We start from the raw sequence: 27,339 nt of genomic DNA on the forward strand, positions 1-27,339 counted from the left end.
TGATCATTCTTTTCTCTGCTTCTTCAGGAAAAACCCTGAGAGAGAGAGAATTGTCTCTCTCTGTTCAGAGAATGTGAATCCCACACTCCAGGAGTCCCCACTCATTGTCCGGCATATCACACACGGCAGCACCAGCCAGAGCCCTGCGTGCCTTCTCCACTAAAATACAGCCCAAATACAGAATTTAGTGACTACAACATCACCAAGGACAGCAGAGAACTTTCCATATTTTATTTTTATCTTTTCATTTATCACAGTACAATAACGTGAGTTAACCAAAAAAAGGAAAAAAAAAAAATCTAGTGCCAACTTCCACGGTGTCAAGTGCTCCACTCCAAACCATGAGTGTCCTTTAGAAGTCAAAAAGTGTTGCTCCAGGCTTACAGTGACATTACCTTCCAGAGGACTTGGTCATGGAGGTTGCCACTATAATTTTGTGCTGTTTCCAGAGAGCAACTCATCCCATGGCTCCAGACTCCACATTTCCCTGAGTCGGGTTTGGTTCTTTTCACACAAGCCCACGGGATCTGGGAGAGAAAAGGGGCCACAGGCATGTGCAATTCAATTTCCATTTTGATAAAAGACAAATCCTATGGTACATTTTGCCAGGATGGCAAATCCAAGGTCTGTAAACACAGCCAGAGCAACACAGCAACTGGAGGAAGACGATGGGATAAGTTCAACTAAGGCAAAAGGGAGTAACTTCTGTTTTGACATGATCATGGCAGATTGTTGGGCAGAGGAAACGATTCAGTAGCAAAACAGGTATCACAGTACACCTGAACTACAGAATCAGTGAGACTATCGCTTAAGCTTGATTATTTATACTTACAAACTCTGAAGAATACTTAAAATCACATCTTCCTTCCCCTTCCTCCCACAATTGCAGTCTGCTGCACTTTTGAAAAGCACAGACGCTGGCTTTTACAGAATTTAAGGCTATTCTGACAAAAAAATGTTTTCGACTCCCCTCTCCAAAACTAAGTATAAAAGTCAATTCACTCTAGAATGTCTTGGATAATTCTAAATACAACCATCTGTTCTCCAAAACAAATCAGCTCATTTTTATATTTGGAAGACAAAACAATTTATACTGCAGAAGTTGGTCTTCATACGCATACTTCTGTCCTGGAGACCAAACTGCTTAGCACTGCAAGGTAAATGTGGCTCAGGACACCCACCCTCTGCTGAATACAGATGTGCTGGTGGGAGAGGTTCACCATCACTCTCTTTGCCTCAGAGTACCAGACCATCAAAAGATCTGCTCTGGAACATCCTGAAGTTAATCCACCTTGCTCTGAGACAGGCTGAGGATGTACTCACACAAGCACATCTAAGGAAGCAGCAATTTCTGGGAAAGACTGTTGGGAAGACAATGTCTGCCTGTAAATGTTCTCACCCAAGAGAGAAATCTACACAGGAACAGCAGAAATGGACACAGTCCTGGCCATGACCACAGCTCTCAGCTCTCTCCATGGGCACAGGGGCATTCTTGCTTATTGTACGTGCACCTGTGAAAGCTCAACGCACTAGAGCCCACATTTGGGAGGGTGAGGATCCTTTCCATCATAGGAAAGTGGTTGATTTTGCATTCCCTGAATTAGGCAAGTGTTGCTGGTGGTGTAAGAGTCAGCTGAATCTGGTCCAGAAGCAGCCACAGGATAGGCAGGGCTTCGCAAAAATGACTACAACTGATGCTTCCTCCTCTTAACCCTAAAGTGCTGGGAAAATGCAGCATGACAGACTAGTCAGCCTAGGGAAAAATCTTCCACAGTCCTATCATACCAAATCCTAACATGACAGATAAGGTTCCTAGGAGTTTAGACTATGAAATCCTCCGCAGATGCTGATAAGAGAACAGGGAAAAAACAGAAGCTTGGAGTAAATGGTTAACAGCAAAAAACATGGCAACTCAAATCTTGGTATGGTCAACCAGCATTTTTAGACTATAAGTGATCCCTTGTAATGCACAGCTATCACTTCATTCCCTTTCCATGGCATTTTTCACTAAAAAAATGTTCCTCCAATTATGAACATCAAAAACAATACTGTAATAATAACACTTCAGGTATTATTTAAGCTTTATAACATCAGAAGTTAGGATCTTTTTACATACATTTCCTATTTTTATCTTGAAAGGACAGCTAACCTTAAAACATATGGATAATGCCTCACTACCTAAGGGGCAATTCTAAACATTCTCAGTCTGACTCATTTGGGATGAAGAGTTTATTTCTTGCACAGAAAGAGGCTCCTTCCCAGTCCCTGCTTCGCTGGCTGCTGTGTATCTGGCTGACCTCCCAATGAGGAGCATCAGTGAAAAAGCAGCTCCTGTACATTTATGTTACCTACAGGCTGACATGCTCCACAGTCTGCTCAGAACCTCTGAGCAACCACTGCAAAGTTGGCTGCACCCACTCAAACTTGTGTCTCCTGCAAAAGCTGACTTCTCACCTAGCAGAGAAGGTTAAGCACGGTACATATGTGACTGCAAGACTCAGCCATAACCCTCACACAGATGGCATTGCTAAAATAAATCTGTGTCTCTTTGCAACATGTTATAAAAATTCACTGATTGCCTTAACAGACTGGAATAATCACTGCATTTTCCCATTAAATATAGCAAAATGAATTCAGTAAATTCAGAAAAAAGTATTAAAAAACCCTTTCAAAATAGCTCCTCAGTCATACCTTGCTTGAAATGAACCCTTGGTATTTGAGCAGCATGAGTAATCTCATTTCATTTCTCAACTCAAGAGAGAACACAAATAATAAAAATACAAATAATCTATAAAAACCACAGTACATCAGAAATCTGTGTAAAAAACATACATCTGTATCAAGGAGCTCAGTAACAACTTAAAGCACCACTCAAAATTAAGTACCATACATGTTACAGTACATTCCATTTATTATGACAATTTAAGGCTAAAATAGGTACGACTCCCTTATAGTCAAGCTTTCTTATATTTATAAATGCATACAAACATTAACTAGATACAAATGTGTAGGGGTTTTTTATTGCTCTGAACTGTCTACTAGAATGTTCAGCTTTCCCAGATGTTGTCTCAGTTTGCCTTTTTCAATCTAGCTGTAGTCCTACAACTGCAACTTATGGCACTTGTACGATTATAGACCTTCTTTGATTTGAGCTGTAAATAAATTCAAAGATATATCAGACAAAACTGCCCACCACTGAAAACTTCATAACTTAGTTAACTAAACTATCTTATTGTCCATAAGATACACAATTCACAAAGATTAGCTCAGCCATTCTTCAGGAAGGATTTCTTTTCAAAATAATAGTTCTAACCAAGCGGCAAACAAGACAACCAGCAAGAAATGATTGACTGGTGCCAGTCTAACAGACTGGGCTTTGAGGGAAAAAAAAAGGAAGCTGGATATGTGCTCCAAAACAAAGAGCAAACTTTTCTTCTTGCTCATAGAGCAATTATGTTTCCTAATTATGTAAGGCGACGCCTCATTCTGCCAGTGCCAAATTCTTTGACTGCAGCTTGTCCATTTCTTGGCCAATGTTCCCTTCAATGGTATCACACTGGGCAAGAAAAACCTGAGAATAAAAAACAAACAAATGTTATTGGATACACAGTTTGGCACCTGGAGGTGTTTCTGAAGAGCTGAAAGTGCAGTTTCTATAGTGAATTTGAAGATGTCAACTCAACAACCACTTTCCAGTTGTTTTGGTAATAGCTTATGCACACCTGGATTTACCCAGAATCTACCAGAAATGTGACATTGGATAAGGCTAATAAGGATAACAGCATGGCTGCCCACCATCACCAGTCCTGAGGCTGATGAATTTTCACTTCATCCAACGTTCATGAACAACAATAGGAAACACAAAGGTTCAGACAACTTAGTGCTTCAGTTTGGAACATGACTTCTAAGCTCCTTTCTAACACATCCTTCCGAGGCCAAGGCTGGCACAAACCTGCTCAGTCAAATTTAAAACAAGCTTTCATTAAACCAAGACCTTTTCTACTTCTTAAGACTACAAGGCATCATCGAACCTTTATCTTCATCAGTAGCTGGTGTTCCTCAAAAGACAGAAGGCACCATTCCAAAAAAAGGAGTCCACAGATCCTTACGCTTTCTTAGAACCTGCCCACGAGTTCTCACAAGAGAGTAACACACGGAGAGGAACTGGCAGCCAGCAGCCCCTGGTCACTTTGCTCAGCCTATACACAGCACAACACGACAACACTTCAAGCCTCCAACCTGGTTTAGGCTAGCCCCAAGGTATGCAAGTACACTGCACCCCCTGAGAAAGATTCTCCCATCAGCTCATCATGTCTCGCCTTTGTTTTTGCTATGTCTGCACCAGACTCTGACAGTCAAACCAGACATTTCATGTTATTTACATTAAAATTACAGTAAGAAAGCACTTTCCTTCTAGAGCAGCAAACTGCTGTGCCATGTGAATGTTCCTCAACCATCACACTGCTTTGAATCATCTGTTTCCGACCAATCCCTTGAGCTGCCATCAACTCACCTCTGTAAGAACTTGAGGGATGAAAAAGTGAAAGTGGTAACAAACTGCAGTTGAGGGCTGCTACTCTTTCATATTTATGTTCCCACCCTGGAAGATGTGTGACTGCCATCAGTAGAGGGCAGTTATTAGCTCCCCCTTGCTTTCATGGATACTTAAAAATAATAAGCACAACTTGCCACTGTTTTCTTGTTCTTGCTCTGAAAAAACAAACTGTTGTAGACAGCTCTAGTCTGAAACCCCTGAGGATTCTTCTGGAGTCCTCAAAGGGTTCCTAACCCACAGCTGCACAATGCTGTGCACATAAAAGCACATAAATAATTCTGATCTCTGCTCAACAGAACCCCTTTTATGCTTTAACAGCAGTTCTTAAACAACTTACTTCTGCTGTAACTTCACCCAAGAGTGGAGATCCAGTAGCTTCCACAAAGTTGACAGCCACCACTCTATTACAGGTTTTGCTGCCTTGGTTAGGCACATGGAATCAAGAGTGTGTTCAGAACCCCCACATAACACAGCCACACCAGCAACCACCTTCAATTCCATTTGCATTACCTGAACTTATGTCAATAACTGAGTACAAAGTGCTTTGTCCCTAAAGCTGTAACTAAAACCATTTCTCCTATAAAGTATTTCTTGGTGGGCCTTCCTCTAAAACAGATGGCTGTTCTAAAAAACTTGTGAAACATCAATGGGAGGTATTTAATGAGGTTACAGTAAAAGACAAAATCATTCAACTCTATATAAGAATGTAAGGTACTTCCACAAACAATTTTGGAGCTCAACCTGGCACTGAAGTTAGGACAACAGAAATAAAACAGTAATACAAGTAGCATTACCATTCATCTATGTAATGGTACTCAAAAGTGGAGGGAGCTGAATTCAAGTGTTTACTAACAAACCTTCAATTCAAGGTCTCTAAGAAAACAATTTATGAGCATCATACCATAGCAAAGCCATTAAACCCTCCATCCCCAGCACAGCTACTCTGCTGTACACATCTTAAAGATCTACTCTCTAAAGAAACTTGGTGCACTGCAGTATAAGCTAAATTTTCCAAAGAACACCTCTGGCAAGGTCAGGAGTAGGTCAGCAGGAGTTACAGTTAGCTGCATCCTTGTGCTCTCAGTCTTACTCCAATTCATCAAGATTCAAAAAAGGAGGAATGATCAATCCCGTTGTGTTTACAAGTTATCAGGATTACTTCACACCATCAGGCAGTCATAAGACAAATCATTGATGTAAATAACAAAGATTATCTGAAAACAGCATGACCTATGAAAATCTGTATTTTGTGTGCTATTTTATAAAGCTATTAAATACCTCTCAAAGGGAGGTCATACACAACACTGATGTAAGAATAAACACTGAAAAAATCTAAACAGCTCATTTTCACAAATTCTTGGTATACAAGTGCCCAGCATTTATGGAAGGAAAAAAAAAAAGAAAGAAAACTCACCTGGACCCTCTTTACTAACCCCTTCTTTTTCAGTTTGCAGTCACTGAAATTCTCAGGCAGATTCTGCAGTAAAATAAGCAAACAAATTGATGCAGGTTAATGCTGAAATTAACATATTAGACATACAGCAAAAACTGGAATTATCAAAGAATCCTCTGAATAAGCATCCTGAAAATGTCATGCCTGCTCAGAATGATTACACAAGAAAGAATCTATGAGAAAAAGTTATCAAAAAGCCAGGGATGCAGCATGCTGACGGCAAAGAACAGAGACAGCAAACCTACCATGTGTCTTTAGGGAATATATAGCAACAGACTACACACACTGCTTTTTCTGCTGTGGTGTGTGTTAACAGTTCTTCAGAGCTTTTTCAGAGTTTATAACATTAACAAATTTCTTACAAATACATTCACTCAGTCACTTGCCAACACTGGAATGTATCATTAGTAATGCAGTCATTGCCAGGCTGAGCTGTACATCTGATCATCCCTGCAATGTACTCAGGGAAGGCAAGAGATGTGAAGTGTTACACAATGTCAGCTTTTCACTGAATTCAAACTGCATCATTGTCTGTATTCCTGCCACCCATTATGTTCATGTATGTCATCCTGGCAAGTGCTACATGCTTTGTACTTTTCCAGATATGTGAAACTGGGGTGTTGCTGAGGAATGGTGCTCAGCTTTATGATTTTTTTCTTAACAGGTAAAACACTTGTACAGATGATTATCATTATATAAAGTTTATGTGAACATTCTTAAAAACACTGTGTTCTCACTGGTGAAAATGCATAAAAATCTTGGGAGTTTCTCACTAGTTTACCTTTAATTTTCCACCCTAACTCCAGACCAAGAACATAGGTTTCCCTAACCTAATCTGTTTCATTTCAGCCAAAATGTGAGCACAGCTGGGAGGTTTAGATACCTAAACTTGTGTAAAAATCAAAACACAAACAAACAAAAAAAAGAAGGGCTCTTTTCTTTTATTGTTCAGACAAATGGATTCTACTCTCCCTGTTTGCTGCCCATGCTGTGTGCACTGGTGTGAGGCACTTCAGCTGAGCTGTGGGCTGTGTCACCTCTCTGTGGGAACGCTCCTTATCTCCTCAGAGGTATTCCACTGGTGTTTCCTTCTTGAGCCCTAACAGCATGATGGCTGGAGTAGAAAGCTACTACACCCTAGTTTCCATTACTGAAACTGGGTAGGAAAGTAACAAAAAACTATAGTCAGCACAGAGGCTAAGGGGGAATGAAGTGAAGGATGAAGCAGGGTGGAAAGTATGGAAAATTATAGGGAGAAAATGCAGTTGCTGCTCCCTGGATGGAATGAGGTCAATATGCCTGACTTCCCAAAAATAATACACACTAAGGGTGCCTAAAGAGAGGGTGGACTGGAGACACCATGGCCAGAGTCTGTCCAAAAGGATTTTGGGGCAAGAAAGGATTTTGGGGCAAGAGGGGGAACATGGTGATACCTTGTAGCTGATAAGCAATGTAACAGCTGTCAGCCAAGGAAGGAAAAAGATTTCCTGCTGTTAAACTGTGGCAAAATCACAGATGCCCACCTCCATTCCAAAGTTTACCTTGGATGCAAGACTGATGTATGGCTCCAGCCTCAAAGGTCACCTCAGATGTAATACTGACATTACCCACCTCCAAAGTGCAACCACCCCCCACTGAACATGATGCATGACTAGAGTCACTCAAGCTCTGCCTGAACGTAAAAATAGTGTAAGAGTAAGTTAAAAATGGCATAAATAGAGGGAAGACTCCCTTGTTGGGAATTAGAGCTGGTTAGTATATTGCTTTAAGTACATTTTTGCAGCCAGATACTACCACCAGCAATCCTGTCAAGAGTTTTCTATTGTATTACTAAAGGAGGGCTATTCCATAAACTGGTAAAGTGAGTCCTTCAAGGGCACTTAACAGCAGGTAACATATTTGACTGTGGATAACCAGGAGGGGGTGCCTGTTATGCTGTTGTGTCCTGAATTTGTCCCTGAATCTTGCCTGGGGCACCAAGAGACCAACTAAAGGTGTGGAGGTCCAGGAGGGGCCTCTCTGTTTGCATGTGAGCCAAGCAGGTCAGCTGAACCACCCTCACATCAAGTGGGCTGCTCAGGGAAGGGTAACAGGCACTCACAGACTGGTGAGGCACAAGGGTCTCAGGTAACCTGGGGCACTGACACACAAATCAGACTGAAAGGGCTGGAGAAAACCTCCCCTTTCACGTGGCAATGCTCCTTGAGCTTTAGAAATACCTTTCTCTGAACATCTGATTTCATGTTTACAATTCATGCTAAGAGATTAAAGAATTACAGTAAGAAATGCTTATCACATTTTTATTTATTCAGATAAATTCAAGAAGTTTAGTAATAGGATCTTATCTTATTGTAAGTGGAAAAACTTCCCAGATGTCTGGGAAATGTTTGTTACAGGAACAGTAATGGGTTTTTTTCAGAATACTTCTTTCTTTTAATCATTTAATCATTTCTGAAATGTTAATTTCATATGGATTTATCCAATGACAAGTATAGCAGAGACAAGGAGACAATTAAATTTCATCAGAACAGCTTGTTAATTTAAGTAAATTCTACAGAGGAACTATAATTTTAAAAATCTTCAGGAAAGGAGGATGGGCCACCAGAGCACAACTATGAGTCAGTAGTGCTATCAAGGTCTTCAATACTGATAGATGCAATTTGACAGATTTGTTGTGAATTTATGTTAACAAAATCAGTGACTGGTATTTCAGAAGAGAAAGCTTTTTTCAATTCTTAGAACAATCTGTTCTCTGCAATATTGTCTTTCTAGATTAAAAAAGTCTGCCATTTAATAGGAGACCATCTTGAGGACAAAGTGAGTGCTCACACTGCAATATTGGTGAAAACATTCATTAAAACAGAGCTGGTTCACAGGTACATACTGTCAGGACTGTGGATTCAAATCTTCCTATTGATCTCAGAAAAACTTTGTTTTTTTCTTGAAAAAGCCTTTCAGATATTTTAAAAACTGGTCCAGATGACCAAGTAAAGCATTTCCTGTATTCTTCGCACTGAGATTTGTAATAAATAGTGTACTTTGACTTTGATTCCTGGACCACTTGTTTTAACTGATGAAATAAATAGCACATCTGTGAATGCACACAAATTTTCGAGTATTGAACAAGACTCAACTGCTTTCTTCCTGAAGAAAGCTTCTAAGATCTGTGGCTTATGGCAATGTCTGACTGTGTCAGACAAATTAAAATTTTGTAAGATGCCATGAAAGCAATAGTTAAACACATTTATGTTACAATGCCTAAGCTACAGATGCTCTACCCAAAAGCATCCCTTCAGGATGTTTCTTTCACACCTCTGGCAGTGACAACATTGTATTTTTTCTCTCACACCCCCCTACTGTATGATTATAAAGTTACTTCTCCCCCTTCTAAATCCCATCTTTTAAATTCACAATTGTTGAGTGCATGGTGTCTAGTAAAAGTATTTAGTTCCAAACTCAGCTCCTCTAATTAATGAGCTTGTCTGCTACCAGTAAGAGAGTCATACTCCTAGAATAGAAAGAAAACAATATGCAGGCTTCCTCACCCTTATCTCTCTGTAAGCAACCAAATCTTATTTTGCATATGTGAGTGATCCAAATAACACACAGCAGCTGAGACACCTTAATGAGTTGTGACAATTCTGCCAAATAAAAAAGCTGGAATATTTATAGTGCGAGCTTGCTGGTATGTTTGACTTCTACAATGCATCATCCATTCCTCTCAGTCAGTCACATTCTTCCCCTCTGAATTTTTTAACATGCTGTTGACTCAATCAACACCACCTCTACATGTTCAGTACTATTTAACAGATGTGTCACAATTAGCTTTTTACTTGGCTGCTGGAAAGAATGCTAATTACTTGTATAAACCAATCCTGCGATAAGATAAAATACTTTACTGCTTTGCATTTCTATTTGCCATTTTCTACTTCAGTGGAAGTCATTTACTGCTCATACACATCCCTCACTACCAGTCTGTACTGCTGCCTCCATACAGGGCACAACCACAGTGCAGCTGAGGGCTGCCTCGGTAAGTTGGTGCCCTGTTCACTTGACCTGCTGTGACACCAGCACTCTGAACTCCCACATTTTATGTAAAGGTTCCACCCACCTACACGTATTTCATCTGCAAGATTGCACATTAGTCCAGTTTTCATGACAAGTCTCACAGCCAGCTTTGTATATTAAAAGAAATAAATATGTGCAATGTAACTGCAATCACTGGCAATCCAAACCTTTACTTCTTACAAAAAAAAACAAAAAACAACCCAACTTTTCAATGTAAAATGTCAGATGCTCTTATTCAATAAAGTAACAAACAATTACTACAGATTTTGGAAGAAATTACTTGTAATTAGTCTTAGCTCTGGCTGCTCCACATTCTCAAGAAACAAAGTACAGGGACTCCATTATTTCCCAAATCTAAACACCAAGTCACTGACTATAAGTCTTCTAAAACATTGTACTAGACCTAAAATCCCTTGTCCAGTACTATTTATAGTATTTTGGATAAGGAGATACAGCACAGCATGCTTTCTGTTTAAACCACACAAAAAGGTAACAGAAGTGAAAGTAAACTTGGGAAATTGAGTTTGGATTTTTCAGAAAGCAGTGAAACAGTTTTACAAGGCTGCCTGCTGGGTTCCAGAGCTGCACCCTAGATACAAGTACTGAGTTTTTTTCCGAATAGGATTTGGTATCAAAACTTGAAGGGGTCAGAAATAAGCTTTAACTCCATCCAATTGAGACAGTTCAGTTGTTGTCACCTTACGGATATTTTCATGACAAAATGTAGTAAATCTGCCACTTCAAGCAGGAAATCAGTTATATGAAGTCTTTATGGCTAACAGCATTCAGTAACTGTCAGCATAATATTCTCCTTTATGTGAGGCACAAAAGGAAACAAATTTGAAGACTTCAAAATACTTAGAATACAGCAATTTTTAAAGAAGTATTTAGAACTGTTGGCTATAACAAGCAGCAAAGACTACATTATCATCATAGGCTCACAATACAAAAGCAGGAAATTGGTTAGTAAGCTTCCCACCATTCCCAGAAACACATCCATATTACATAGCATTTGATGATGGCCAGTTCAAATTATTACTCTGATTTAGTCCACTGCTGAACTTTTACAAAGAGTCCATCAAATTAAACTACACTGGTTTCACCAGTTATAGGTATTTGCATGGCATATTTCTGGAAAAAAAAAATCTAATAGAAAGTCACTGTACCAAGGAGGAGACCCAAAGACACCACTACCACAGAAAAGCAGCATCCTCCGTCATAGCAGACTATTATGATCTTGATATGCAACCAAATTATATAATGAGGCTTACAGAGGATGACCAGCAGACAGAGAAACCAAGTAAGGAAATACACTGGCTGGGGCAATTTTCTATTTATCTCTGTACCTTATTCTCATCTAGCTCTAAGCTACTACACAACACAGGAAGATGCATATTATACTCTGGAAATGTAATGTAAGGTTATGATCCACTAATGACTGTGAAGCACTTGGATAGCCAAAAAGAAATTTCTTAGTACATTAAAACATCCAGTAAGTTTCTGTTGGGATTTGACTCTCTTCTGTGGTTAGTTACTTACAATGGCATCAATCTGTTCAAGGGTCTTCATGAACTGCTCTGCAGTTCCTTTTATCCTCTTGTCCAGTTGTTTTAGTGCTTCTGCTTGGAGATCCTTTGCTAAAAATCCCTGAAGAAGAAAAAACAAAATTATACTAATACCCTACACAATACTCACCTTAGAAAATCTGTCAATCCACAAGAGCAGAAAACATATTTTACTATTTCTGTATTTTCAAGCATGATAGGGACTCCAATCTTAATCTGTATTCTTCTGTATTTTATAAATTCTTGACACGATAAATGTAAGATCTGTTAGGTTTACTAAAATGATAAACATCTAATAGACCTTCTTCTTCCAGATATAAAGAATGTAAGTTATCCCATATGAAACAATATTTACCATTTTCCAAACATTGCCATGTCTCTATTTTGCAAATTCATAAATGACATTTGGAATTCACTAGAATTATTACTGACTCTTGGACATTTAGGAGGGACAGCTATTACTGATTACTCAAAACCTCCAAACTGTTTTGTTTGGGTTTTTTTTACATAGAAATACCTACAAAACTGCTTTGCAAAGATATAAAATGATACAAAACTGGCATACCTTCTGGATACTTGTGAACTCTTTATTAACTTCCTCTAACTTATTAGCTATTTGCTCCACTGACTTCTCCAAATCTTTTAACTTCTTTAATTCAGCCTCTTCTTCTGGACTATTCTGTGTATTCAAAAGTACAACATTCACAACTAAGGAACAAATAAAGATACAATGCAGCTAAAAACCAGCAGTGCTGATACAGACATAAAGGTTTCTGAGGGTTTAGAATACACACTACACTGTGGCTATTCTTTCCATATTTAAATAACTACCAAATCAGCTTCTTCCAAAGCTTAATTACAAATATATTTCAATCAGCAATGTATATAAACACAATTAATGAGATTAATTTGAAGGAAAAAGTAGAAGTGCAATTTTTTGTTTCTTTTTGTCAACTTATCATTTCTAAAGTACAGGCAATATTTACATCATAAGATTATTACCTCATCCTCAATTTGCAAAACCAGCCACAAATCATTTCACAAGAAATGACCTAGAGGATCAAGGCTCAGTAGCTACAGTTGGGAAAGTTTTTTTTTAAACCAGAAAAATAAGATGAGCAGATAATGTCATCAGTGCACAGAAAGCTCATGAGTACTGACCACAGATTAGGCAGAGTCCTGTCAATAATGTAAAGCAGAAGCCAGTCAATAATGTCATTTCAGAAAAGTACAAACTGCAGTTGTTTGCAGTGTAACATGAGACTGAACTCAATTTTGTGGATAGGTATACAAAATGAAGTTAATGCTCCAGCTTGTTTCTGTGTCCAGCAGCTGACTTAGTGACAAAAATGATGATAGCTTAAGGGGAAAAAAGGTCCAAAGCCTGCTTACCCTTTTCCCAATCAACATGACTTTGCAACCATTTTTAACACCAAGTGCTGATAATGGTTGTTCCAATTCTTTCAGAGACTTTCCTAAACAAAGAACAAGGGAGGAAAAAACAGTTTAAGTACAGTTGGTGGCATAAGAATTTTTTTTAAGACATTCAAAACATGGACATGTGATGAAAGCTCATCATCTATAAGAAACATGGTAGATTTAGAAGTTACCTTTGTATATCAGTTTCTGAAAAGGAACTGGAACCCCAGTGACTTGTTCAATAAGTACAGCCATATCTTGTAGTGTAGGTTCACCATCTTCTCGTTGGGAAGCAACTTGAATACTGTGCTTTTCATTGCCTAGGAGAAAAACAGAGTAACAGTAACACTTATTGTAACCTAGAAAATATTACAGAGAGACTCCATCTCTAATACTTATTACCATTAATGCAGAAAGTTCTCAAATGACAGGCTCTCATGTGGAATCATAATTTTCAATCAAATTATTCTACCACACTCCTCTTGAAGTGACTGACCTCAGCTGAAAATTTTGGTTTATGCTGGAATAACCTGAAGAGTTCAATGGGGTGTATTTTACTGGTGTAATTTAGCTCCTGCTAAATATTATTCCCTATTTCTTTTTAAGAGTACAGATGGTGTCCAGACATCCCACAAGCTAAAGCATGAAAGCCCACACCATCCTGATGTATCCCACTTCCTACTTGAGTCTTTGGTATCTGAGACAATTATCACTTCCTTTGCTCCCTTCTTCTCAAACATGAGAAACAAGCAATCATTGTCTACCTTTTCATCTCCACCACCAAGCAGAGAGAATTCTCAGAGTACAAAAACTGCTTCTCCCCATATACTACTGATAAGCAGACATAACCACTTGGAGAAGTCCCAGCTTATCTGTCACCTTCCACTTCCTATTCAGACTCCCAAAGATTAACTTGCATGCAAACAGGAGGTAGTTCTTAGGGAAAGAAAGGAGTATGCCTATTAATCTCTGCTTTGCAACAGACCCTTTCTACCACCCTCTGCTCCCACACACATCAAGTCTGTCAAGCTGAAAGCACCCACAGGAATCAACCACCTCTGGCTGCAAGGGAAATCAAACCAGACATTTTTTACTCTGCAGGAAGAGAGAACTTAACACATGTAACAGAAGAAAAACCATACTCACACCACTAATTTAAAGTGCACATATCTTTTACAAAGGAGAGTGCTAGAAAAATTGATTTTAAAATGCCCCAGGCTCCCACAGTCACACGACAAGTGACACTATATCCTCAAATATTTTAAAGCTTCAACAAAATTTGTTATTCCAAGACAATTTTAAGCTTAAAATCACATTATGCCCCTCTCACCCAAGCATTTTCCATAAACAGTCCTTCTTAGCAGATTGTTTTGGGGGAAAAAAAACCCCACAACCTCAATACTTTTCAAAAGGTCATTTTGATATATACAACTGCTTTGTAGAAGGGCTCTGCCCATGAGCAATTGAGAGAAAAAAAAAACAAACACTAACTGAGGGGAAAAACAGACGAAGTTTGTGTAACAATAGAACCAATTTAATTACAAATTATGAGCACCACTTTAGTAAACAAATTTTACTGTAAATTCACAGCAGAGTGTAATCACCATAAGAAACAATTCATGGGTTGCTCCAGGTGCCAGAGCTGAGATTCCCCTGCAGCCCACAGTGAAGACCACGGTGAAGCAGCTGTGCCCCTGCAACCCATGGAGGATCCCACAGCAGAGCAGGACGCTGTGATCCTGCAGGAAGCCTGTGCTGGGGACTGCAGAGCCATGGAGAAAGGAGCCCATGCTGGAGCAGGTCTGCTGGCAGGACTTGTCACCCTGTGGGGGATGCACACTGGAGCAGTCTGTTCCTGAAGCACTGCAATCCATAAGAGGAACCCGTGCTGGAGCAGGGGAAAAGTGTGAGGAGCCCTCCCACTGGGGAGGAAGGAGCAGCAGAGACAAAGTGTGATGAACTGACCAGAGCCCCATTCCCCTGCACTGCTCAGGCAGGAGGAATCAGAGGATTCAGGAGGAAAGTTAAGCCCGGGGGAAAGGTATTTTTTTTTCTTTTAGTGCTCATTGTTCTACTCTGATTTCAATGTTAATAAACTACACGTCCCAAAGTTAAGTCTGTTCTGCCCATGACCTGGTGAGTGCTCTCTCCCTGCCCTTCTCTCAAGCCACGAGCCTTCTGTTGCCTTTTCTGTCCCCTGCCCAGCTGAGGAGGGCAGTGACAGAGTGACTTTGGTGAGCATCTGATGTCTGCCCACCACACCTGCAGATTGCCAAGTCACACATGTGGGACTACTGTCGGTTCTGCTTCTCGGCCCTAATTTCCATCTTTCCCACTTTCACTCATGCACACAAAACTTTACTAAAAATGTTCTGTGCAAAGTGTCAATCCCCACATCTGACAGCTGCAGGTGTAAATCACACAGATGAAGCCCAAGCTGAACAAAGGCTTCTGTTTGCTGTCTGTTAATGACATTATCATTAAAGTCATTATCAGGTAAGAAAACAACTGGAAAGACAAAAACATTCTCAGACAAGCAGGCTGTTGCCAAACAGTAAGACGCTGGAATTATAAATATGTCAAATCATTAAACTGCTGACATTGCAAAACAAAAACCCCTCAGATCAAATGGAACTCTCTGAAGGTACCAGTGAGCACCTGAATCATGATGACTCAAACAAATTATTTCACAAAATTCCTTACTAAAGACTCTTAAATAGAACTACCAGGTGATAAAGGAAACATTTTAACAAAACAATTTGAAACACAAATTGAAAACACAAATGAGCAATCAGAAATAAACAATAAGCTTTAGAGATAGAAACAACATTACCAACATAGTGCAAAAGAAACAAAGGCAGAACTTATTATTCAAATTTTTTTAATACAATAAAAAAATACTAAGTTTTGCTAACAAAACCCAGCAGAACATCTTGCTGATTTAATACCTTACCATCCTCTTCATTCCTCATACTGTCTTAGATCCACTTCAAAATTTAGCCACAGTGTTTCCCATCTTATTTGTAAGAACTGTGGAATCCAAGCTGTTCTCACTCCTTTACAGTAAGGTTTTATACTTGTTTATAGACACATCTTCCCCTCCACCTTCTTCTCCCTCCTCTGGTTTTTCTTTTTTCAGGGGGAAAAAGCCCACCTCAGCTGGCCTTTGAGTGACCCATTCCATCAGGTCAGCACGCACCTGTCCTACCAAAGAAACCACTCTCTGTTGCAGCCTTGCAGCTCACCAGGTGCCAACATGCAAGCCTCTTCAACAAACCAGAAGAAAGCCTTTTGGGTAGCACCTGCTTTTAAACATGCAGTACTGACTCCAGCAATATATTTCATCTAAATGAAGATTACCCAAACAGCAGAATCACAGAATGGATCAGCTTGAAGGGATAACCCACAGTGGGTCATCTGGCCCAACGTCCCTGCCAAGCAAGGTCATCCTCGACCACATGGCACAGGATTGTATGCAGAGAGTTCTTGAATACCTCCAGTGAGGGAGACTACACAACCTTTCTGGGCAAGTTGTACCAAGGCACAGTCACTCCCACAATAAAGAAGTTCTTCCTCATATTCAGGTGGAACTTCCTGTGCATCAGTTTCTGCCCATTGCCTCTTGTGCTATTGCTGAGCACTGAGAAGAGCCTGACTCCATCTTCTCCGCGTCCCCCCTTCGGATATTCATTCACATCAATGAGGTCCCCTCTGCCATCTCTCCTCGAGGCTGAACAGGCCCGGCTCCCCCACCCGTTCCTTTTAGGAGAGACGCTGCAGTCCCCCAGGATCCGACCTGTGCGAGGGCCGCCGTGCCACCTGTTCCCCCACCACCCTCGCAGCCCACCTACGCCCGCGCTCCGGCTGGAGCAGACCCTGGCAGGCCGTGCCCAAAAGGAGCGCAGCCTCACGGCACAGCCCGGACGGACCCCGGGCTGAGCGGGCCCGGGCCGCGCCCCGCCGAGGCCGCCCCCGCCCGCCCCCACCGCCGGTGCAGCCGGGCCCGCCCGCCCGCAGTGCCCGGTGCCGGGCCGGGAATGGCGGGCAGAGGGGCGGGGAAGGGCCGGGAGGAGCCCCGCGGCCGGAGCCGCGCCCCCGCCCACTGCCCCTGCCCCGGGCGCTTACTGTAAGTGACGGTGACGGTCACCGGGGCTCCGGGCGCCGCCATCTCGCCCCGCCGCAGGAACCGTCGGCGGCGCTGCCGGGGCGCGCCCCGAGCGCGTCACTTCCGCAGCAGGAGCACGGGAATGCCGCTATCCCGGCCGCGCTCCCGGCCGCACCGCCCCGCCGCTCCCGGCAGCGGCAGCAGCAGCAGCGACACGGCCGAGGCGAGAACGGGACCGGCCCTTCCCCGTCCCCAACCAGGCCCCGCCTCTGGAGAACCCCGTGCACGTGACGCCGATAACCTGCCCCGTGCTCAGGAGCGGATTCATCGCCAAAAACGCCACACAAAGGGAGCTGCTAATCTACGTGATTTTATGTCTCCATGGAATACATAAAGTTAATGATAACCCGAGCAGTTTTCAAGAAGGTTACAAGTACAATCGCATAAAAGTCTCAGGACTGCAGTAGTCTTAAAAATTGATTTCAGTTCTTTTATCAAACAGGCGTAATAGTAATAAGGGAGCTATTTTACAGAGCAAGCAGCAACGTATAGTCTTAGTTTCAAGAAAGAGAAGCATAATACAAAGTCAAAATAAGCCTCAGCTATCAACAGCCACCGCTAGTCTTCACGTTTTACTTTGTCCATAAGATACAGAAATCAAAACCTATCAGACTGACTGCTTCCACTGAAGGGAACTGGGATGAATTTTCCATTAACAGAATTCAGTAGTAAAACAACTTTCTCCAAAGAAAGAGCACCACCAGCCACTCATATTGCATTCTAGGATGTAGTGATATTAAGGTTACACTGGAAAGACAAGTTCTCCAGAATTTTAAAATAAAAAAAGATTCTTAATACAATTCAAAAAGTATAGTTCCATTGTATCCATTGTGCTTTTGAAACATTTATGTTGCAGGGATCTTTGGCAACCCAAATTCATCCACCAATACGCCATCCTGTAGGAAAGAAAAAGTGACAGGTTAGCAACTCTTCAACAACCAGAACGTTTTACAGAAGCTTCCTTACTACTTCTATAAAGTGCCTCTATCTGCAATTGCCACTGTGTGACAGCTGGAATCAAAACAAGAGCATCAGTTCTCCTTCACCACAAAGCTCTACTAAAGCTCCAAAAGCAAACATACAGAAGCTTTTCTTATGGTTTTAAGACTGGAGCTGTAATGGTACACTTAAATTCCACTGGCAGTCCAACAGTGTTTGATAGGAATGATAAAATGTCATTCTAGTGATTTTAAACATGGTTAAGAGCATTCAGTACACTGTACACTGTACTCTCAAATTCTCTGTATTTAGCATCCATACATATAAAACATAAATAGCATACATAACATTAAGCACACTTTTTTGTTCAAAATATTAAGGATCCTAAATATCAAGCAACCGACACAAATGTGATTAACCCAAACCAAACAAAAATGTATTTTGCTGTTGAAGAGCAAAGGACTCACTTTGTTTTTTGTGTCTGTAGGAGTGACCTCTGGGATTGCTGGAGCGGATGCGGCTTCGTCTAAGTAGGAATTGTCTTCATCAGCTAAAAGCTCATCGCCTAACGCATCCAGTTCTGAAATTGAATTGTGTTGGCTGAATATTACACAAGAAGTTCCTTTTGCAAGAGAAAAGCTGCTCTTACAGAAACTCAGGATTCTTACTGAATGCTTACATTCAGATTCACCTCACATCAGTCATCAGAAATACACACACACACACACACACTGGAGAGAACCTTCTTCCCTGCCTTGTAGCATTCCATTGGAATCTCATCTTTGTCTATGCTCTCTTAAAGGAAATGCAGCTTTAATGTTTAAAAAAGCTATCAAATAATTTTAAAACATTTAAAACATTTGACCAAGGAAATTTAAAAAAATCACTGTATGACAGTACTATGATTTTTATATTCAGTACCATAAAAATCTCATCTTCCCCTTTCCTAACCTGCTTCCAAATCATCTTCATCAATCTCTGGTGTTCCATAGCTACGACTCAGTGCCTCCTGGACTTCATTGGCTTCTTCCATCATATCTTCCAATTGATCTTGTATGTCCTGAAGCAAGAATAATTTTCAATTGGTCCATATTTACTCCAATTCAGTAATTCCAACTCAATACAATGTGCTTCCAATACAAAGCACTCCATTGTTTTAATTCTTTTTCAATAAACCATTTTTTTTGAAGCAGTATTAATACAAGTCAAAGCACACACATTCAGGACAGGAGTACTTGAAAAGCAGAAAAGGTATGAAATTTAGACAAATCTACCATCTGGAAAACAAGCACTAACCTGAGTTGTGCCACAGCAGAATTTAAAAGATACATTAGCATATTTACTGGCCCTGTACTTGAGTACAGGTAAGGAAACAATACTTGCCTAAAGGTTTACAATGCAGGCTATTTATAAAAGACAGAATAGGAAAGAGAACTTAAAGGAATTCAGCATTACCCAATACTAGCATTGGGTAAGAGCTTAAGTGCAGCATACTTGAAATTATATTTAGACATCTTATGGGAGATTTTTTTATGCATTTTCTGAAGTCAGAGCCAGCCCTTGCTGATGTTTAGCTAGTCGCTTGGTTTTTTTGTTTGTTTTGTTGTTTGTTGCTGTTGTCTGGGGTGGGTTTTTGTGTAGTTTCTTTTAGGTTTTGTTCTTTTTCATCAGGCACTATCTTGAACAGTGGGGTGGTGGGTAAAGGACTAATGTGCATGTTACTAGCATAAGGAAACAAAAAAGGACAAAAAAAGCCATAGCAGGAAGTATCCACTAACATTTATGCTGGAGTGCAAGAAAAGGAGATTAAAGATTAGCTCAGCAAGGAAACAATAATCATGACAATAAGGAAAACCACTAATTGTGCAGTACCAGAAAAATCAGGAAGGAATTATGATGGTGGTCCCAGAAAAAAGGCAGACAAACTCATGTAAACAAAAATAGTCATCTTGCCTTGAAATTCATAGTCCATTCACCATTATTTCAGTACATTATTTTTTGTTATTTATTTAACTATAAAAGCTCACCTCAATTTGATCAATCTTGACTTGCTTGTAAGCTTTCTTCATTTCTTTCACCCCCAGTTTCATTGCATCCACCTAGAAGAGTCAAACATCATGCTTGTATCTGATGTAGCACAGATTGAAAAAATTAAACAAGTGTGAGATAAATAAACTGGTACCGTTGTCTTTGTATCCTTCAGTGCCTGAATTGTGTAATTAGCTTGTTCCATATTAAAAGACTGCTGTGACAGATTATCCCTCTGTTGTTCATACCTGTTTAAAAAAAAAGGCAAATAATGGTTATAAAAGACTACACTATTTATTACCACAAACATTCTTAATTTATAAAGAGTTGAAAAACCAGCAGAAGTAGTCTAAAGATAGAACAGATATGTTCAGTTTCTTTTTTTCACTTATTATACACAACTGCAGAATAAACAGCTTCATAAAAATCTAGCCATTATGCATTTCTGTGCACTTGAAGCCGACAAAGCTATTCCTGAACTAAGTTTTGGTTTAAATGACAGCAACAACATATTTGCCTGGGCTGACAAAGTAGGTGAGGATACAGCAGAAGTTTAATCACCATAAGGCAGACATGCATGCCATGCCCACTAATGCTGTAAAGAGAATGGAATAGCTGGCAGATTATCCAAACCACACTGGAGTTTTTCAGGGCAGGGAGGAGGAGGAGGAGGATGGGGTACCTTAAAGGAAACCTTTCAGACTAACCACAGAGAAAAGAGAGACTTTAACAATTAAGAAATCATCTTTCTCAAAGCTAAACTTGTATCAAATCAAGAATGTAAACTATGTCAAGTTAAGCAAAATAATGAAAGCATAAAAATTAACCATGAGTCCTTTTAACATTCAAAGCAGGAGGTCTGAAAGACAAGGAGGATCCACATGCAAAACCTTCTGGACAACTAATGAGTGCATCTATTTCTGTTCCACAAGGTCAAAAAGAAGTGACTTGAAGGATATGACAACAACCTATTATGGGGGGCCCAGTAATCCCACCAAGAAAGATTAGCAGGAAGCATAGTCAAAAACCTGGGAAAAAAACTCTAAAGCCAGAATCAAGCAGACCTCCTCACAACATCTAACTGAAGTACCACACTCATTGCCATATGATATTTTGGACTGTAAAAGCTTACTAATACTTAACTGTTGCCATGTATCATAGTGCATCAAGTCACAGTTAACAAGTAATTGAGTGAGTCCATAAAGGTACAATTCATCTGAGGGACATGAAATACAAGATGATGGGAGCTTTGGCTCACACAGCTTCTAACATTTGCAGTTCATAGACTATGAGACATTCCAATGAAACATTCCTGAACACTTGCCCTGTTCTTTTCTTTGGATCTGTTGCTGGACACTTTCAAGACAGTACACTAGACAAGAGCAGAGACCACAGGATCATCTATCCTGTCCATTTGGAGATTTCTGCATAGACACAATAACCTGCACTACATCTGCTCAAGTCCTCAAAGGTGCCCACAGAGAACAGGTGAATTTCCAGTAAACCAGAGCAAGGTCATCAAATACAAAATTTACAGTAATCAATTAATAATATAAAACAAGGCAATCTCTCAGAAAGTTTAGGACCCAAACATATTTTTAACAATGAGCAGATTCAGGTAATCTTGTACAAATCCAAATTTATATACTGGAATATCAATCATAAATATGCTGGTGCAAAATATGTAAGGAGATACTTCTGAAAGGGCTCTTCAGCATTTTGCTTTAAAGAGTGCTCAGGAGATTACTGGAAAGAGAAATAAAAGTGTGCCACTGCCCCCTAAAGAAAACAACCTTTTATTAACCACAAACTGAGAAAGATTTCAACTTACATTCGCTTCTGCTTTAACACTCTTAATGCTTTCTGCTTTACTGTATTCTGAAAGACACAACAATGTTACATTAGATAAAATATCTGACTTTACACTCGATTATGCTGTTTAAACCTAATGCATAGGATTTAAGTTTTCCAAAAGATTCCTCAGTTACTAATGCCAAGAGTTTAACAATAGTTACATTTAGCATTTGGCCTGCACTAATATAATGATTAACAAAACAGGAGAGTACCCAAAGCTTCTCATAGAAAATACTTTCAGTTTCTAGCTTCTGATATATGTTTTCAGTAAGGAGAACAAAACATCAAACTTAGTCCATTAGAACTATCTTTCAATAACACATTTTAATTGTCAGCATAAAATAATACTGCAACAGGTACTTGAACAATGCTGTTTATATCATATATGTTTATTTTCAAGTACATTTTATAAGTTTATCCCCTTAAAAAACAGGTTGCTTTGATCCTTTCAGGCATAGCGTGGAGCTTTTTATTTTGGATGAGAAACAAAACAGCCTCTCTGCCAGACTTAATTCAGGTAATGAGGAAGAAGGGAAACAAGTTACTTCTCACAGAGGAATTACATTACACCCTGGAACAAATAAGAACCAATAAAACACTGTTCAAAGATGTATGTCTAATAAAAATAATCCTGCAAGACCTTATCTCTCATCCACAGGGCAAGATGGAGTTTTAAGAACCTGATGAACTGGCTGAATCACATGACAAGAAGTGTGAGTCACATCCTCATGTGAGCATGTTCAAATTCCACAGAAGATTCTTACCTTTGCAGGTCCCTCTCTCATCTTCTTCATTTGATCCTTATACTTCACTAGTTCTGCATCGAGCCTAGCAATCTTCTTGTCAATTGACTCAGCTCTGCTATCCACCTTTAATACATGAGGGGGAAAACAAAGAAAACAACATTCATTGAGGTTTTATTCAGGTATAGAACAAAAAAAGAACAGCCTCTGTTTTGTTGTGTTTCTAACTGAATTGTTTATTCACTTACTGTTTTTTTACACAATTTAGATTTTGCAAGAATCCAGAGCCAGAGTCAAGTGAAAAAACTTCTACAAGGAGCACAAGAAACAACTCTGAGGCTGAGGGAAGCTCTGCCATTGTAACATGTTCTCATCATTCTGAGATGCTCCCTTGCAAAGCCACCCAAGGAAGTTCTCCATTCCAGAACTTCTGGTCATATGCAGTGCCAGGGACTAAAGTGGAAGGGAAAACTTCTAGCTGTACTCTCCTGGCACTCCTCAGAGCTCTCATTTGGGATATATTTTAACCCTTCACCATAAGAGGGGTAAATATGACAATTACATAACCAAGCATGGGCACAGGTAGTTCTAACAGTATACACAAATTCATAAAAAGCCTTTTTAAAATAAACTGACTACCCTAGCATTTCTCTGGAAGCAACAAAATAAAGCTTATTAACTTCTCATTCCAAGAAGCCTCCCTAGAGATTAGATTATAATGACATTCCAATTATAGCATAAGACAGATCAGTGCAAATTTACAATTCTGCCTTGTTAATGGTGTGGCTAAGCATGTACAATTATGTGGATTTTGATTTCAGTGACCCTTTTAACACCCTGCTTTATGACAGGAACATGCATTTGCCAGAGGCATCCTGAATGGAGCACCGGATATGAATGTTCCACACAAGACACTAAAGTGCCTGGGCACAGCTGGCTTTGAAAAATTTGTATTAAGCTTTCTTTTATCCAAATATTTGACTAATAGCAAGAAAGATAAAAATCTGCAATGTCAGGACTCCTGTAAATTTAAAGCAAGGCACCTCTTCAAGATCTTTATTAGGTAACTGCATCTTTCAGATCAGCCTCCACAGGGGAAAAAATATTTGGTTTATTTATATAATGATTCTTTCAAGCAGTATTAGCAGGAAACAGAGACAGAACCTCCCACATTGACTAATTATGTAAAAATTTCACACACACATGACAGGGGACCTCAGCTCTTAAAAATGAGACTTGACAGAAGAGCGGAGAATGAACCCAGTTTATCCAAAAAACAAGAATATTCCCTGCATTAGGACCTGAAGAGCTTCTGTCTATTACTCACAAATAAGGCACACTGAGGAACATTTCATTGCTACATGAGGGCCCCAACTGACACAAATGAAAGGCAATTTGAGTGTTTACACTGTTCTCACAACTATTAGCCTTTTGTTCCCATGTTTCCTATTTCCTACTCTGAAAAAAAACGTAAGTTTAGAGTATTTTTTCAAAGAAGAAAATTTAAAAACACTATTAATGCTTTACTTCCTGGTGCATCCTTCGTCCTACAGGCCTTGTGACAGCCTTGAGTCATCTCACTGTACTCTGCCAGCAAGCATAAAAATCATGCCTTTAAATGTAATGAATTTTAGCTAACTAAACTTTTCTACACAGGAAAGAACATCCAAAACACAGGCACGATTACTGCCTAAGAGTTGTCTATGCTTTTAACAAATGTTGCATTAATCACTGCTCACCTAATAAATTTCCAAACTGCCCTTTAACAGCTAATTACCACTGAACTAACATGGTTAAGAGATCTTATAAAGCAATTTGACTCTTTCAAAAGGTAGAGCAAAATGTGTCTATGACAGAAAACACCCCAGAAGCAACAGTAGTTGACTCTCCAAACTGTTGGATTTAACATTGTGAAGAAATAATAAAAGTTTTTTCATATCTTATACAGCTCTCTTGAATAATAATTCACATGTAATTTAAAATAATCTAATCATGTCCGTAGTTTCAGCAGGACCTATCCTAAAAATTCCACTATTGTGAAAAGCCTTTCACAAATCAGACACGTTACTACATATAACTTGGCACAAAGAGTCAATTCATAAACTTCAGATTACTAAAAGAAAGCATTTCTCCCTATGCTTACTAGTAACCACCCTGTAACTCATCATTGGTTGACAAAGTCATCACATGGATAAAATAAATCCAAAATTCTTCTTTTCGGGTTATCTGCTGTCTTGCACAGTCAAACTTTCAGACAGTGCAATTACAAACAACTAGAAGAGGATCAAAACTGTGTTCAGCAGGAGTTTTTGAACAAAAAAAAATCCCTGGTCTTGTCAGTCAAAACATCTGTTTAAATTACATTTTTATATCCCAAAACTCCTCTAGGATTGCATAAGCTCTTAGCAGAAGACAGACTGCTGACCTATGTAAATTTTCTTTTGATTTACCTGCCCATTAGAAAATGGACATTAACTTGGAACTGGCAAAGGCAGTGTGAAAAATCTAACAGATTAATAAGTCTCAGTTGTTGTGAGGGAAACAAGGCTTCCTGCTCTTCCACTTATATTGCCAAAATAGCAAATTTAAGCACTTAGTACCTCGGATGGATTTTGGAGTTCAAGTCATCTACCAAATTTACTGTTGTTTACTGGCAACAATGGGAAAATTCATCCTGATTTTCAATCAGATGCTTTATTCACTGTTCTAACGAAATATATTTAGAGTTGTCCGGGCTTAATACTGCTAAAAAGCAATACAGATTTTTTGCCAGAAAGATCAACTACCAGGACAAACATTATAAGCACATCTCTTTCCCCATACCAGCCAGTGGCATACACAAGACACTGATGTGTAGCTAGCACTGACAAATAAAATATTAGGTATTTCATTTAGAGAGTCTCTCCCAGTAGGTATTTCATTTAGTCTCTCCACTGAGCAGCAAAATAAATCTTCTGAGAGGAAAACTGTGATTTTTCCATGGAAACTGTTCGTTGTCAGGTTCCAATGACAAAGCTTAGTCACACAACATTTACTGACCTTTGTTTACTGACAGAAATACACAAGAAACTCCATTTCCTTTCTTCATTTCTTAAAATTAGCTTACAACAAAAGGATCTGCAAAGCCATGCTATAGTTTTCTTCATAAACTTTAAAGTCAAAAAAATACTATGAAATTACCATAAATCTTAAAACGTTTTCTTAACCCTCTCAGCAGGCAGGGCAACACAACAACAGTTGTAAAGTGCTTTGCCACGTGTTTCCTGAGCATTTCTTACTTGGTCTGAGCCTGCTCATTTCTCCATCTGCACACACTTTTGGCATCGACCCTACAGCGACCCTTCTCCCCCCGAAGGGACAGAACACTCTTCTGTATTAGACAGGGAGACTGATGCTCTTGCTCCTGCCCCTGCCTTGCTATAACTTGTCACGGCAGGAGTCAGCTAGTGCAACCGGAGAAGTCCTCAGATGGAAATGCTGAGAACTATAAGGATGTAAGGAGAGCCATGCCTTCCACAGGCTCACTCGCTGTGTACACAGTGAGCGCTCATTTATGGGATTTACACGTTTGTGGGATGCGCTGCCAGGCACAGGACACAAACGCAGGCGTGGGTGTATGGACATACAAAGGTACATCCCTGTGTACGTGTGCGGACACCCCAACACGCTCACCACAACACTCCGTGTATCCCCGGACATGACAGCGCTCAGGGACAGGCCGGGTGTGGCCGGGAGTGACCTGCTCCAGTGGAAGGTGCCCATGGCACCGGGGCTGGAGCTGGGTTAAGATCCCCTCCAGCCCAAGCCATTCCGTGGTTCCGTGATATCCATACCCACTCACGGACCCGCAGGCTGTGCCCACGCACGGCAGTGTCCCCACACACACCAATACACCGCTGCCGAGGCGGCGGCCGGGCCGCGCAGCGCTCAGCGGGCCGGGCCGCGCCGGGGCGGGCGCTCACCTTCCCGATGCAGTCGGTGAGGCTGGGCGGCGGCTCCTTCGGCTTCGCCTTGCCGAAGAAGCGGTTCATGGCGGCGGTGTCTCCGAGTCGCTCCCGGCCCCGGTAACAGCGGCGGCGGCGGCGACGCTCCCGGCCGACCCGGAACCGCAGGGCCGGCTCCGCCCCGCGGAGGAAGGGCCGAGGGAAGCAGGAAGCGCTGTGCCGGCAGCGCAGGCGATCTGCTGGTCCTGCCGAGATGCCCGCCCCACCGAGCTGCCGGCCCCGCTGAACTGCCCGCCCCGCCGGCTGACGGCGGGGGCAGCGGCCCTGGGCCGCACGGAGCCGCAGCAGCCCCGCTCACGGGCACGCTGTCCTCCCCTCAACATATCCCGTAGGCAGCTGCTGGGCCTTCACCGCCTGCTGGCAATGTAGGGTCACCCCCATAATGTTCATCATCAGTTCAGCTGATCGGTCAAAAATGGCAGGAAAACATACAAAGTGTACAAAAACCGCGCTGTGAATCGGGAATAGTGGGGCCAGCAGGGTAAGGGCAGGGATTGTCTCCATGAACTTGGCCCTGCTGAGGCCACACCTGAAGTGCCGTGTCCC

At 40.7% G+C, this 27,339-nt stretch overlaps 2 protein-coding genes across 2 annotated transcripts; both read right to left on the reverse strand.

Moving 5' to 3' along the window:
• Positions 1-207: 207 nt before the first annotated feature.
• BAG1 (BAG cochaperone 1) lies at positions 208-17,417 on the reverse strand. Its single transcript, XM_005482943.4, has 7 exons — positions 17,186-17,417; positions 13,252-13,380; positions 13,034-13,116; positions 12,207-12,320; positions 11,616-11,723; positions 5,970-6,032; positions 208-3,571 (listed from the first exon to the last, which is right to left on the reverse strand). Exons 1-7 carry the CDS (start codon positions 17,226-17,228, stop codon positions 3,482-3,484), a joined length of 630 nt encoding a protein of 209 aa, XP_005483000.1. The 5' UTR covers positions 17,229-17,417; the 3' UTR covers positions 208-3,481.
• A 102-nt stretch (positions 17,418-17,519) lies between these two features.
• Positions 17,520-26,939, reverse strand: CHMP5 (charged multivesicular body protein 5). The gene is made up of 8 exons (XM_005482942.4): positions 26,752-26,939; positions 22,811-22,915; positions 22,024-22,070; positions 20,347-20,440; positions 20,192-20,263; positions 19,116-19,224; positions 18,632-18,744; positions 17,520-18,121 (listed from the first exon to the last, which is right to left on the reverse strand). The coding sequence occupies exons 1-8, from the start codon at positions 26,818-26,820 to the stop codon at positions 18,071-18,073; spliced, it is 660 nt and encodes a 219-aa protein (XP_005482999.1). The 5' UTR covers positions 26,821-26,939; the 3' UTR covers positions 17,520-18,070.
• Positions 26,940-27,339: the final 400 nt, after the last annotated feature.

The sequence above is a fragment of the Zonotrichia albicollis genome, chromosome 1, assembly GCF_047830755.1.
Source record: "Zonotrichia albicollis isolate bZonAlb1 chromosome 1, bZonAlb1.hap1, whole genome shotgun sequence".
Classification (NCBI taxonomy): Eukaryota; Metazoa; Chordata; class Aves; order Passeriformes; family Passerellidae; genus Zonotrichia; species Zonotrichia albicollis.

Bases quoted from the DNA above. Each gene is read 5' to 3' on its own strand.
- BAG1 (XM_005482943.4), bottom strand. From the start codon at position 17,228: ATGGCGGCGCCCGGAGCCCCGGTGACCGTCACCGTCACTTACA. The intron at 12,321-13,033 runs GTAAGCAGGCTT...TTGAATACACAG, and splicing joins TCATGTTGATTGGGAAAAGG to AATAGTCCAGAAGAAGAGGC. The intron at 11,724-12,206 runs GTATGCCAGTTT...TTTCTTCTTCAG, and splicing joins AGTTCACAAGTATCCAGAAG to GGATTTTTAGCAAAGGATCT.
- CHMP5 (XM_005482942.4), bottom strand. From the start codon at position 26,820: ATGAACCGCTTCTTCGGCAAGGCGAAGCCGAAGGAGCCGCCGCCCAGC. The intron at 20,441-22,023 runs GTAAGTTGAAAT...TTTTTTAAACAG, and splicing joins GTGTTAAAGCAGAAGCGAAT to GTATGAACAACAGAGGGATA. The intron at 19,225-20,191 runs GTGAGCTTTTAT...TTCTTGCTTCAG, and splicing joins TCAAGATTGATCAAATTGAG to GACATACAAGATCAATTGGA.